This window comes from Anarhichas minor, unplaced genomic scaffold (genome assembly GCF_050575085.1).
Source record: "Anarhichas minor isolate MPS153535 unplaced genomic scaffold, ASM5057508v1 ptg000046l, whole genome shotgun sequence".
Lineage (NCBI taxonomy): Eukaryota > Metazoa > Chordata > Actinopteri > Perciformes > Anarhichadidae > Anarhichas > Anarhichas minor.
The window spans coordinates 1,116,383-1,130,578 of NW_027466492.1; the positions used below are offsets into that span (position 1 = coordinate 1,116,383).

Sequence of the window (14,196 nt, forward strand, 5' to 3'; positions counted from 1 at the left end):
ATATAGATATATAAAGGGTTTAGTCTCTCCAGCTCCCTCTGACTTTAATTGAATCCATAATAAAAGTTATTGAGGGTAACATCAGATTATGAAAAGACAAATCTTTCTAATAAATGAAGAAAGTTGTTTGTGGTCCTTTTGTTGTTCAGTCTACAATGAACATTTATTTAAACCAGATGTTGAATCAGAAAACGAATCAAATATAAAGTTTGAGTTTAATCTGTGATCCGTCTTCACTGTTTACATGTTGAAAAAAATCTCATCAGTCCGATCGGCTGCAGCGTCCAATCACATGACTGATGAACAATAAGGGGGCGTGTCGGCCGTTAAAACACTTCCTGGAAGTCTGTTCTCGTGGGTCCTCGCTCATGGCTCCTCAGAGATCCCTCCTCCCGCCTCGATCCTCGCTCCTCAGAGCAGAAGTAAGAGCTTTGGGACGGCCGTCAATATGGCGGCGCAGAACAACTTCCGGTTCGAGCTAGGATCGAGGAAACGACAATTAAGATACTTGAGAAGTACCCATGGACCAATAATCTAGTACACTTGTATGTGTAAGTGTTGATTTTAAAGTAAATTTGATGTGTGAGAGAGAGAGAGAGAGCAAGATCCGCAGCTAAGTAAGTAACCAAATTCGTGTTTAGCAATACATTTGTTGCCGTTGTTACATGATTTTGCCTGTTTCTCACATTTGTTATGTATTTCCTGTATTAAGACGAAATGCTTTTATTTTGAAGGTGGCTCTCAGAGTAAAAACAGAAGTAGAACTGTGCGCGCGAAGAGAGAGAGTAAAGTACGGAGAATATGACGGTTGTGAACGTTTAGAAACGGTTAAGGTATTAGCTAGTACCCCCCGAAGAGGCACAAGGTTGGTTAATGTTTTAATATCTGTAATAACTGATAACTGTAATAACTATGTGTGTGTTTTTAAGTAGCATAAGTAACTAGCGTAACGGCTCCATGTGTGTAGGCTACAGTAATGCTAACAATAAGGAAATGCTAACACATAATTGTTGCTTTGTGCTTTGTACACAGCTCTTCCGTTGCTTGTGGGATTTAGAAATAAATTGTACAATCATCAGTCAAGTGTCGGACCATCTTTCGGAGGGATATGCTACAGTAAGAGCTTCACCTGCTACACCCCGCTACTCGTGCACCTAGCGTGATGGTCAACAGAGGCGGTAAGGACAACTACGTTCAAAATGGATGCCATAAAGGATCAGATAAGCTACAAATGGAAATACAAGAAATTAGAGGCTTACTACATCTGGAGGATTATGAAGTCATGTCGAAGCAAGAATTAAAGGAGGAAATTGAATGTAAGGAAAAACAATTAGCTGAGCGTCAACTTGAAATGGATGACGCTAATGTGTTAGCATTACCACGTTGATCAGAATGTCATAGTGGGCAAACAGAGAAAATGCTTGCCTACCAACAGGAGGAACTGAGTAAAAAAGAAAAAAGACTCATAAACCTGTATGATCAATAGAAAATCAGAACATCCAAAGACAATTGAAAGAAAAACATATCAGTCACTGAATTGTCTACAATAGCAGACACCATTGAAGAAGGAATGGATGATGTCATGAGAGCTTACAGTGAAATAAGAGTGTGCCACACCATCCACTGAGTTGAGACACAAGATTGATGCATGTGAGGCTGTGACTAAAGACCTTATGAAGATAGTCCATGAACGCTTATCAGCAGTAGATGGCGATTATGATGCAGTACGCGAAAGGCACCGTCTCCATCAGTTATATGCCCACGACTATGCTTACTCAGTATATGGCACTACTTCTCAGTCAAGTGCCAGTCAACACTCTGAGCAGTGGCGGCTGGTGGAACATGTTCTAGGTAGGGCTGTGCCACATCCAATCAATTTCAGCAAACATCCCAGAATGATTTAATGCAAAAAAAATGAAGGTATAAAACACGCATTACTACTTTGCAGTTAAATATTTAACATTTATTCCAACATGAAAAAAGCAGTAAATAACACTTAAACAAACACGTCAGGACATCTTATTTTTGTCACCCTCACAAGCAATTCAGTATAATATTTCACCTGCAGTTTCTCCGCCAAAGTTCTCCTCTCAAACGGGTCTTTGAGAAGCCTAGTAGTAGTAACGTCTCTGTGTAGTCAACAACTGTCAAATCAAATAAAGAAAGTACACATCAATTATATTTTAACAATTACTATTCTCAGTTTTCAAATTTAACTGGATGGATTATAAATAATACATAGAAATACATAAATAAATGTTCTTCTCATTTCAAGTAAAATAATGGCTGGATTAAAGAATAACTGACATAACAGAAAGATTTTGAAATATGTGCATCTTCAAATAAAGTAATTCATTTTAGAAAAAATAATTTCACTGAATTGCCTGCAGCTTTAAATTCAGTTCATTCAGGTGTGAAGTGATAATCAAAAAAAGCCACGATATTATATTTTTCTCATCTTCTAACAAGAGAAATCAGTGAGCATGGACTTTATCTGTGATTATTAAACCACTTGTTTCAGCTCTATTCTCTCTGTTAACATCATTGGACAGTGAACTAACGTGTTAGGATTCTGATCATTTTGGGCTCTTAGGTTTATTTTCTGTGTCTTCATTACAGATGTGAGTGGGTGCGTTTGCTCAAAAGAGTTATGCTTTGTCTCGTAGTGTCGCTTCATATTACCGCTTTTATTAATCGTAACTATCTCTGAGAACATGTGAGACCTACTGGTTTTAAACTGTCTGTGGGAAGAATTAACATATAAAAGTCTGTTCATTATTGGTTAAAGGCTCTGGTCTCTCTGACCACTTTTTTCTCTTTGGAAAACGTCATGTGAAATAACTCTCTGGCTCACATAATTCTCCTGCTCTTCATTCTCTGTCCTCGTCTCTCCCGTGTGTGTGTACAACTCACTCGAATCAGGAAACTTGTCAGAATACTCATATTTGATTGGCTGAGCTGCATCACGTGATGTGATTTGCACCACTGAACAAGTACCGTGAAGGCTGAAAAAGCTGCGCCGGTTAAAATAGAGGCGCTCCGTCAAAATTTAATAATTCTCAATTATCTATCGCTTTTAGGTCCTGGGTCCAGATACAACGGCGTCTGGGTCCGGATCCGGTCCGCGGTCCGCCAATTAGTGACCCCCGCTCTACACCGTACCGGAAGTCGGCCATTTTGATTTATGTGTGAATTTTCCCATGATTTTGGACAACTTATAGGCGCTATACTTTAACGAACTCCTCCTAGGTACTTTGTCAGATCCACTTCAAATTTTGCCAGTACAATCTTAACACCGTTGTGATTAAAAGTTATCAAAAGCTTTACATTTGATTGAAGGGCTTAGCCATAGCAGGCGGCTACTTTAAGTGATTACCCATCAAACAAGCTGATGTAACTCAGCTGGACTTGTTCCAAACGGTCCCAAACTTCCCATGCTTGATAAGACTCATGGCCTGAGGATGTCTACATGCTAATTTTCACTAATACTCACAGCGCCACCTACTAGCGAATGGAAATCTGCAGCCGATTTACATGACTTCTACACAATGTAGTTTACATTTGACACAGAGCTACATGATGCATGTTTGCACGTGTTCTGAAGTTAAATTATCTTCACCTTATCCCAGCAACACTTTGCCTTATAAGTCACAACTATAGACTGTATATAACGAGTAGACAATCTTTGTGACGTACCCATTGATGCCTAATATTACAGAACATAAAATAAATTGTGTTGAACTCAACTACCTAACAATGCAAAAACATTTCAGTATGAATTGACAATAACAATGTATTGTATGATTTAAGATGGACTTCCTGAACCTTGCCACTGAGCTGATATTTAACCTTTTTTTTAAAGTCACACTGCAGATAATCAATAATACTTTATCTTATAACATGTTTTGTCTTCATGTATGATGTATTTACTGTCAACCTGTGGAATTCTTGCAGCCAAAAGCACTATTTGTTTGTGGGTAACCTGTGTTACTCCCTCCCTTATCTGTCTAAATGACAACTACACACATACTCTCAAAATTATTCCCTAATAGAAAAGAAACAACCACATGAACCAAATGAATAAAACTTTTATGAACAAATAAAATTATAGAACACAAAAAAAACTAAAATAAATAAAACTTAATTTTAAAAAACATCTCCACCGCCACTCTCCACCGACATCTCCGTCACCTCCTCCGACACCTCTGTTTGGTGTTGTCCACCGGCCTCCTTTCGACCCACTCACGCACCTGTAAAACAATGAAAATATATTAATATATGTCCATATATCCATTGCAGCATATCAAAGGGGCTCCTTCAAGCTGTTAAAATACAGTATACTCAGTCATTCCTTCCACTGCTCCTGGGCGCTGAAACTGATGAAGCACCAAGATTGCTTCGAGGTAGTATCTATAATAGGTCTTCTGTAAATCAGACACCTCGTCAGAGTCCTTGCCTGAGACCTCGCTTGAGCCATTGTCATTTCTGTCGACAAACTACGCAAATATATTAAAACCTCTTAAGCCCTAGCCCTATTTTTAGCCCTCTGCTCGAAAATTGCGTACCCATATTCAAGAGAGTACATCTTTGCAACCACAAGGTCTATTTGAATAATTGTTGTTGTAATAAAAGGGAACACTTGTGAGATTTGTTCAGATGTGTAAATATCAGTGTATAAGTTACTGGTTAAGAGTAAATGAACATGGCACACAGCTCAAATTGAAAAGTTTCAGCTTCGCCTGAAAAAAAAGCCCTTTTATTGTTATTATTTCATTAAAATGATGCAGCAGCCAGCCTAAAACATCTCCCAAATCATAGCACATATTGTGAACAGTCTCTCTGAAAAGTTTTACTTTGATATAGTGAAGCACAACAAAATGAGAGAGGTTTTAGTACAGAAGGTTTAGGCGAGATTTCCAAAATGTGCATTTGGGCACCATGTGTGCCATTTGAATTTCCTCATGTACTAAGCTACATATTTCACTTATATATTACTAATGGTGTTCAACACATCCAAATGCAGCAATTTCTGGCTTTTTTTGGGGGGGGGGGGAATATATTTTCCCATTCAAAATAACACACAAATCAACTGAATATTGAATCCAAATGAAACAGATTTATTTTTACTGTAAACATTTGAAACAAACTAAAAACCACACAAAAAAAAAAACCACACAAAAAAAAATAAAACTATTTACATTATTTACACGATACTGAGCCGTCAATGCACTCTAGTATCCCTGAAGGTCTTGGGGGGGTTATTGTCCACTGTGCCACAGGTGGAAGCAGTTATTTTTGGAGTTGAGGCACAGGGGAACATCACACCTCGCGCAATAAGTAGGTGTCTTCACCCGTGGCATTCCATGATCGTTGCACCTCTTGCAGTGTTTCCTGAGCCCCGTTTCAAAAAACATGGGCATGCAGGTGGTCGGGGGTGGGGGTGGGGAGGCTGCTGAGCCTTTGGCAAACTCCAGCATCTCCTTGGCCAACTGCTCCCTGAAGGTCTTGTGGGTGATGGGCTTTGTCTGGGTGGGGTCCTGCCTCAACTTGAACAGCTCCTTGTGCAAGAGGTAACTGTTCACAGCAGCGATGTCCACAAAGTGGTAAAAAAAAGTCTTGTACCACTTCATGGTCTTGTGGCGGACGGTGTACGATCCGATTAGGGAATCGGACAAATCCACACCCCCCCCATGCTGTGATTGTAGTCCACGATGCTGTCCGGAACTGGTATTGATTTGTGCTGCCACACCCCAGCAGTCTTCACCTTTCTCTTCACCGTCTGTCCACTATAGGCCCGATGAACTGTGGAACACATCGTGACCTCTCTCGTGTCCATCCACTTCACGAAGAGGAGTTTGCCACTCTGGATCCATCGCATGTCCCCCCTCACAGCCTTTTTGGGTAGGTTGTTGATCTGGGTCTTAGGGAAGCCAATACGATTTCTCCTGATGGTTCCACAACAGCCGATGTTCTTTTTGGACAGATCGGTGAAGAGAGCAGGGCTTGTATAGAAGTTGTCTGTGTACAAATGGTAGCCTTTACCGAGGAGAGGAAATGGCAAAAGGTCCATCACTGCCGAGTAACTCAGCCCGTGGCCTGTGGTGGACTCACTTTTTCACTGGTAGACAAAGAAATTCCAGGTGTAGCCTATTGATGAGTCAGCCAGCACGTACAGTTTGTAACCCCACTTTATGGGCTTGTCCTTCATATATTGCTTCATACTGATGCGGGCTTTGCTGGCAACCATCCGCTCATCAATAGACACATTCTGGTGCGGCTGGAAATGTGCTTTACAGGCGGTCACCATGTCCGTGTACAGCGGCTTTATCTTGAACAGGCGGTCATACTCAGCAGTGTTCCTATTGTTCTCGTTCTCCTCGTCCTCTTCTGGGTTGCTGAGGTGAAGGGAACACAAAATGGTGTTAAAGCGGTCCCTCGTCATGCTGTCACCAGGGAACTGAAAGTTGTACGGCCATCTCTTCCTCCAGTAGTCAGACCTGTTGTGGACCGTCACAAGGCCAGTGAAGATGATGATGGAGAGGAAAACGTAAAAGTCCTTCACTGTGAGCACAGCCCATTGGAACTTCATCCCAGCTAGTTTCCGTTTGGCAGCGTTGGCATTCGTGTTGTCAATGATTTTTTGGACAACAGAGCATGAAAAAAAAAAGCTGGAAGAGGCCAAGGGGAGACCATGATGTGGTGGTGTCAAATGTGGGTCCCGGGGTCCTGGCTGGCATGAACCTGAGAGGGTCTGGTTGGATGCACTCCTCCTCTCTGTTGTGCCACCTGTCGTCCTCCTCCTCACTGTCTGTTGTTGACCTTGGTTTTCCATGCTTGGATGCTGGAGCTCCCAGAGAGGCGCGCCGTCTCTTCTGTTGAGTGGTCGGGGGTGATGCTCCAGGGCTCGACTCTGAATGAGATGCCAACGACTGTGGGTGTGAAGCCATGGGGGGAGGTGATGCGGCTGGCTGAGGCTGTGGACGTCCTGGAGCTTTCTTTTGTCCTGGAGCCGATCGTTGAGCTGTCCTTTGTCCTCGTCGTGCTGGCTGTGAGGAACTTGAAGTACCTGGCACACTGGCATGGGGGGGCTCGTAATCCTCATCACTGTAAACCAGAATATGGAAGAAAAATAAATATGTGCATTCAGTAGTTTGGTTCTGAAATTGTAATACATGTAAACACACACACACATACACGTTTTTGCTACATGGTGGGGACGTCAGTGTAGAGGTTACGCGTGGGGACCTTATTTTCTAAATGGAATAACGGCATACTTTTAATCACATAAATTTTGTTTTGGTCATGGGAACCAAAATATCAACTCAAGTATCAAAATTTCTCAAATTTAACAAACTGAATTTTTGTCTGGTTTTTCTATCCCAGCGGGGACGCTCCTATCATGTCATAATACAAACCACCACCAGGAGACACTGTTAAAAATGTGTCTTACACTTACAAGCCTATATAAGGTATTCAATGGAGGGTAAGTTTATAGAAACACCAAGGAGCTTTATTTAAAAAAAAGAGTTGTTTCTGTATTATATTTTGTTAATTAATTTAATATTGCATTTGTGTATTCACCATTAAATGTTGTAATTGTATAATGACTCATCTGTGTATATTGAACTCCACTCAATATAAATGTTCAAACTTCACAGCTTTATTTCAAAGTTATGTGCATTTTTCAGATATAGTGCACTGAATATTACAGTTGAAAGCATTGCAGTTGTGATACTGTGATATTCAGTGCTTTGTATTTCAGTTGAAAAAAAACCTACAAATAATGGAGCTGAATATCACAGTATCACAACTGCAATGCTCTCAGCATAATATTTCAAAGTAGTATTTCACTTGCAAAACAAAAACTGAACTTGACTACTACAATACTTAAATTGTAATTCTGTAAACATTATTTCAACACTTACTGTTTCAAAACCTTTCAGTGCCTCACAACTGTTGTGTACAACTTCTATTACAACTGCAGTGCAATGTACACTTTTTACATTTTCAGTGTAGTGAAATGGTTTTAAATAAAAATACAACGAAAATATATGTTTGTGTATCACAAAATAGATTCGTACAACTCTAATGCCGTAATGCAAATAAAAACATTCAAATATTTAACAAAGAAAACGAGGAATGTCAAAGAGAACAGGCACGATTATGAATTCCTCAAAAAAAAAAAAAAAACCTGTTAAACCTTCAATTTGCCAATATTGAACAACGTCCAGCAACAGAAGTGCATAAAGGTCCAGCAAAGATTGTACCTGTAGTCTTCCATCTGAACACAATAGTGCACAAATGTAAAAGCTTACCTTGGTGGTTGGTCATCTCCTTCCTGAGAGTTGGTTGAAGTTGTTCTCTGTACCTTTCTCTTCTTTCCCGTGTGCTGTTTGACATCTTCTTCTGAACTGTGACTTTCTGTTTCTTCATCAGATTGAGGAACATACTCATCCTCATCACTGTACTCAGAACTTGATAGAGGTCTTCTTGTGTCTAAGCATTTGTCTGTTGAGCTTAAAAAAAGAAAGAAAAAGAAAGGATTAGACTTGGATATTCTTCATTGTAAAATCACAAGCATTTAACAATAATAAATGTCAAGACAAAACAACAGAGTAAAACTAGGCAAAATGTTTCGAAAAGAAATTGACTGCTTGCCTAAAGAACAACATTTACAGTGTGCATACTTGTACATAAATATAGATATATATTGAGTACCAAACTAATCTATTACTTTTACTGAGCAGTGCCAATTTAGACCATTAGTTTTGGGTAAGTTATCAAAATACATAGGACCAGTCTTTCCTGGCCACTCCGGCGCGTCGAACGCGAATGAAGCAGATAAATACAAATGATCCCGCAATCAAACTCCCGCGAGTAACGCTTGGTGTGAACGCAGCATTAGTCTAATGTCATGGTGGACCAGCCAACAGAGTCTACTGGTCACGTCTTGTTTATCCGTTATTTCATTTATACAGGTCTTGCTGCATTCAGTAATGTCTTTCCTTTGTTCAGGTCATTTTCTAAAACATCTGTGGGTGGCTCTGACAGAACATCCTATCAGTGTTTCCTAAAGCCGTGGAACAGCATGCATATTAACGTAGATTGTTGTTGTGTTGTTTAGGGTAGTTTTAAACATCTATGACTGGGGTATTCAATTAAAGTTCAACAAGGTCCATTCAGAGAGAATTTCCTCATTAAAGCTCCAGAACATCATAATAATGTCTAACTTGCACTCTGATTTAGTCCCATATACTGTATATTGAAGTAGCCAACAGTTGTATTAACGTCTGTATGTAGTCAACAACTGATTATCAAATCAAATATAGAAAGATCAATTGAATAATACATAAACAATATTTATTGTCAGATTTCAAATTGAGATTAAGATTATATTACATAACAGAAAGCTTTTGAAAAATGTGCATCTTAAAATAAAGAACTGAAGTGTCCTGCAGCTTTAAATTAATTTAATTCAGGTGTGAAGTGATGTCACCCAAGAAAACCAAGATATCCATATTATTCTCATCTTCTAATAAGATTAATTAGTGAGCAGGACTTTATCTGTGGGTATTAAACCACTTGTTTCAGCTCTATTCCTCTCTGTTAACATCATTGTTGGTCAGTGAATTCATGTGTTAGGATTCTGATCATACTGGGCTCTTAGGTTTATTTTTCTGTGCTTTTATTTGAGACGTTAGCTCAAAAGAGTTGTGCTTTGTCTCGTAGTGGCACTTCACATTACCGCTTTGAATAATCGTCATGGCCTCTGAACATATTACCCTGGTTGCTGTAAACTGACAGATGTCATGGCCCTTTTCATGTTAGAATGTGAAGTTTTGCAAATAAACTTACAACTACACTGTCAGTTCTCATGAGCTCTGGAACACTTGTGTCCTCATCGACATCAGCTGGAGTGGGGTCAAGAATATCGGTATTGTCACTGTCACTGGACCGTGTTCTTCCTGAAAAACAAATCATTTTTTTGTAATGTTTGGACAGGCTCCCAACCTACCAGTCTGCCTACCTATCAGTCTACCTACCTACCTACCAGTCTACCTACCTACCTACCTACCTACCAACCAGTCTACCTACCGACCATTCTACCAGTCTACCTACTTATCTTTGCATTCCAGCTACGACTTAAAATCAAGGTCCTCTCCCTCTCAACGTTTAACTTCTTTGTGTTTGTCGCTTCATAGCGCTTCTCACACACATCATGATTTTTTTTTTCTGGAGGCGACGCATAACACGACTTTAAACGAAGTTTAAGTTTTGGCCTTATTGTAAATGATACATGCTGTCAGGTGAGCCACTGGGGTGCCACATTATCCACTGAACAACTTTAGTAAACTTAAGTTAGGGGTGTCATATTTTAAAGTGAATTAACTTCTTAAAAAGTTGAATGTGGTCATTTGCAAAAAAAAATAAAAAATAAGGTGTTGCATGCGAGGCCTCAATTAGATTTGATTTAACTGATCAGAATAGTGTTGTTTCTCACATAGACTTTACTTAACAGCCACTAGGCCACAAATAGAATCAAATTCTGTGGGAAACATTGAATATTCTTCTGAAATGTGTCTTGCATGCTGAGATATACACTGTTTTACATAAATAAAATAATACACAACCAAACAACAAATACTACAACTTATATTTCATCAGACATTATGAATAAGTGGCTGCAGTGCAAACAATTGAATTTCTCCCTGTGGGAAACACTGTAGTAACAATGGAAGTCGAATATGTGTGATTAACTAGCTGTAGTCTGTAAGAAATGAATTACTCTAGCATTGTATTGATTTCTGTTCTACATACACAGTCGAGCAGGTTAACTGTCAATTAAGAACCCAAAGAAGATGACATATCCTACCTCGTTGGTCTGTTCAGGGTTAAAGCCATCTGTCACATCAGCGCCTGCAAATATATTACAGAGGATGGAAATGTTAATATGGTTTACGATGAACTAATAACTTCAACATAATCTTTGATGGGTAAAAATTAGTGCTGGGCAACGATTACAATTTTTAATCGCAATTAATCGCATGTATTTATTTTTTTGTTATGGCAAAGTTCAATAATGAATTTAAAAGTAGTGTATTGTGCACTTTTATTTTAAAAGTACTGCTATATGAACAAAAGGGCAATAACATTTGGTTTGCAAACACTTTAAACATATCAGGTTCTTGTTAACAGCAGTATTTCTCTCCCCTCTCTCACCTGTGCATTCAGAGCTGCCACCAGTGGATGAAAAACATGCTCCATCCTCCTGAAAGCACAAGGGACACATTCAGTCATGTTACAGTACTCTGTATTTCAAGCTGCAGTGGTAGAATTTGGTGTAATTAAAATTGTCGCCTGAGCTGCTATTATTACATTTTGACTGAAATTAAAAGTAATTTGGTCTGGTCTTATAGGCTGCATTATAGTAATGAGATCTACTTATTTCTTAAAGTATGAGGCTAAATATTCTACTTCAATACCCATGGTGATTTGAATTACAATATCTGCTTACATGTGAAGAAATACTTTTTTAAAAGTTAACCTTGAGTCAATATGTCAAATATCTCACTTTGTTGAGCATAATATTCACGTTCTGTGGGAAAAGATAATGATAAAACATAAATTCAAAAAATATCTAAATACCATTATATTGTGACTATAAAAAAGCCCCACGATGTGTAAATTATCCATTTGTAGTTAACTGCAATTAGTTGTCCAACCTTGCGTTAACGGTAGGCTGGTAGACATTGGAACATGTGCTGCTAGCTGCACATGCTAGCTTAGTGTTAGCTAACATTAGCTGTCCATCTCGGTTAAGTTCTAGCACATTGCAACAGCTCTTTTTATATGGCAGTACATGTACCAACATTAGGAGCTAGGACAATAATTAAAAACTTACCATTTCCATCCAGGTTCCACAGCTAGCCCGTCAGGTTACATGTGTGTGCAGCCCCTCGACAGTCTGAGGCAGTCAGTCACCTCTCCACGGGAGCATGTGCTGAGTGGGGGCGGGGCCAGGCCATGGTCCCCATGAGGACGGTAAACGTCAGGTTTTGTGTAATGTCACAAGGTACTTCACACAGAACATGACATTGACTGTCCCCACCGTAACCTCGCCCATCCCCCACTCCTTCGGTCACCATTAGCATGAGGGAGCTCTGAGGCTCGGCCTGGTCTGCAGCCTTTGTTAATAACTTAGACAGGTAATAGTAATTACTAAAACGGAAGGATTACATAAAATACCTTCTCAAGTCGAGACGTTATTACTCAACTAGAATTTAGTATAAAGTATGTCAAAAAAAAAAAATTAAAAAAAAATTAAAAAAGGACATTGAAATGACAAGCATTTCTAATGAAGTTAAGTAATAGAAGCATTTTTGAACTATTAAAAAATTATACAAACATTGATATTGTTAAAATAGAAACTACAACTATTTACAAGCCATTGTATTTATATGTGTATTTAACTAACATATTATGAATTTACGATGGGAAATGGTAGTCAAAAGTATAGTACTCACACAAGAATACAAAAAATAGATTTCTTAAGGGCTCTCATCATATTTCATAGTGAAGAATAAAGGTACAGAGTGGGGAGGGGCTGAAATCCTATTTTTTTTTTAGTTCTAGGTAGTTTTTATCAAGGTTGTTTTACTTGATGTATATTCAAATTGCAATTATGACAAATGCAGGAAACTTTTCTTGATAGTATAATGTATTATACAGATGCTCTTGCATATAAATGCATGTAATGTCCTGGAGACGGAAAGGGCATGGAAAAGTGTGGAAAAAAAATCTATAAGACAATGCTTGAAATGAATAGATACATAAATAAATCATAGTGCTGTTTTTTCCATTCTGGGATGCCAGAAACATTGTTTCAGCTAACCGTGAGCCTCTCAGAGTCTTTCTCTGGAGGTATTTGTGTCCATACATACATATTGAGCCTAGCCTAGCATTACTGTCGTCAATATGCTGCTAGCTTCAGAGTTAAAGCCCATCATGCCTCAGGCAGCTGCTCTGGACTGGTCCTAATCGCTATACATTCTGGTTTTGCCCAATTATCTTTAGGAAGCCCAGGCCCGACTCATTCTGATGCTGTTAGCATTTCTGCTTCTTCTTTTGGCTGTTCTAGCTGCTCTGCTAACGAGACTACCAGTGCTAACACTTCTATCCAGTGACAATCAGTCCTCCACTATGACCTCTTTTTCTTCCTGGTGTGCCGCTGTTAACTGGAAAGCTAATGCTAGCACATGCTTGTGTCAACAATGCTAGGGACATTAGCCGTGTTTCTAGCAATGGATCATTGCCATTTCTTACTTTCCACAGTACATCTGGATGCTGGATCAATGGTTTTCTTAGCCTTTGCTTCAGCATCTCCTTATAACACTCTTTGTGCAGTTCACCTCCGTTAGCTGCATGAAGCAGAGATACATCTGGCCCCATTTCCCCATAATGAGTGTCCTCTATTGGCTCTGTTTGCCACAGAGACACACTGGGCCCTGCTGAATGATTCTCTATTACTCTTTGCCGTCTCACTGCACCATGCCCTACCCACAATGGACACCTATCTCAACTTCCCTAGCTATGGTGGGTCAGGTATTAAAGCCATTTTAGTTTACTGGCCCACTATTTCTGACCCGTCCTCCCCCTCTGCCCTTCTGCTAACCCCCCATGAGCCAGGGCACCCTATGTTGAAAGTGGCCCTCTGGTTGTTCACAGAGCCCAGCTGGTAACTAAGGGTTACTAGGCCTTTCGAGTCTGGGCCCCCACACTCTGAAAAAACATGCCTGTTGAGAAAACATTAGCTAAATATGTCAGTGCTTTTAAATCACCTCTTAAAACATTATTTTTGTAACGGGTGTGGTAAGGACCCAGGAGCAGTACTACAGACACCAGGGATAGTTTGAAACAAAGCTTTATTTTCCTCTGGACACACAACAGGTAGAATAATCACAGGGAAAAGGTGGCAGGATCTCGTGGTCGGGAACAGAAGGCTGAGTGAATTACCGGGGCAGAGGCAAGTTGGGTAGTGCAAAACAGGCAGGGTCGGTACCGGGGAATCAGTCTAAGGGTATACGCTGGAAGGTCTTGTATCCCAGTGAGCAATTTTCCATTGAAAAGACGTTTAAAAGACGTCTATGCCCAACGTTGAAAAGACGTTCAGAATTGGTTGAAAAGTGGAAGTTTTTT

At 39.7% G+C, this 14,196-nt stretch overlaps 1 protein-coding gene and 1 long non-coding RNA gene across 4 annotated transcripts; one reads left to right on the top strand and one right to left on the bottom strand.

Annotated features, from left to right (window-relative positions):
- Nucleotides 1-719: 719 nt before the first annotated feature.
- On the top strand, nucleotides 720-11,428 carry LOC142971484 (uncharacterized). The gene is made up of 2 exons (XR_012959350.1): nucleotides 720-865; nucleotides 1,033-11,428. It is a non-coding gene; the product is annotated as an uncharacterized LOC142971484 (long non-coding RNA).
- Nucleotides 4,074-13,664, bottom strand: LOC142971480 (uncharacterized). 3 transcript variants are annotated; one of them, XR_012959349.1, is made up of 6 exons: nucleotides 11,221-13,664; nucleotides 10,874-10,917; nucleotides 9,856-9,965; nucleotides 8,316-8,516; nucleotides 5,199-7,104; nucleotides 4,074-4,250 (listed from the first exon to the last, which is right to left on the bottom strand). XR_012959349.1 is itself a non-coding variant. In XM_076112021.1 (5 exons), the coding sequence occupies exons 4-5, from the start codon at nucleotides 8,458-8,460 to the stop codon at nucleotides 6,116-6,118; spliced, it is 1,134 nt and encodes a 377-aa protein (XP_075968136.1). In that variant the 5' UTR covers nucleotides 8,461-8,516; nucleotides 9,856-9,965; nucleotides 10,874-10,917; nucleotides 11,221-13,664; the 3' UTR covers nucleotides 4,074-6,115. The 3 variants fall into 3 exon arrangements, 2 of the variants coding, with proteins under 2 accessions (XP_075968136.1, XP_075968137.1); XM_076112021.1 differs by having other exon boundaries at nucleotides 4,074-7,104; XM_076112022.1 differs by lacking the exons at nucleotides 10,874-10,917; nucleotides 11,221-13,664 and having other exon boundaries at nucleotides 4,074-7,104; nucleotides 9,856-10,865.
- Nucleotides 13,665-14,196: the final 532 nt, after the last annotated feature.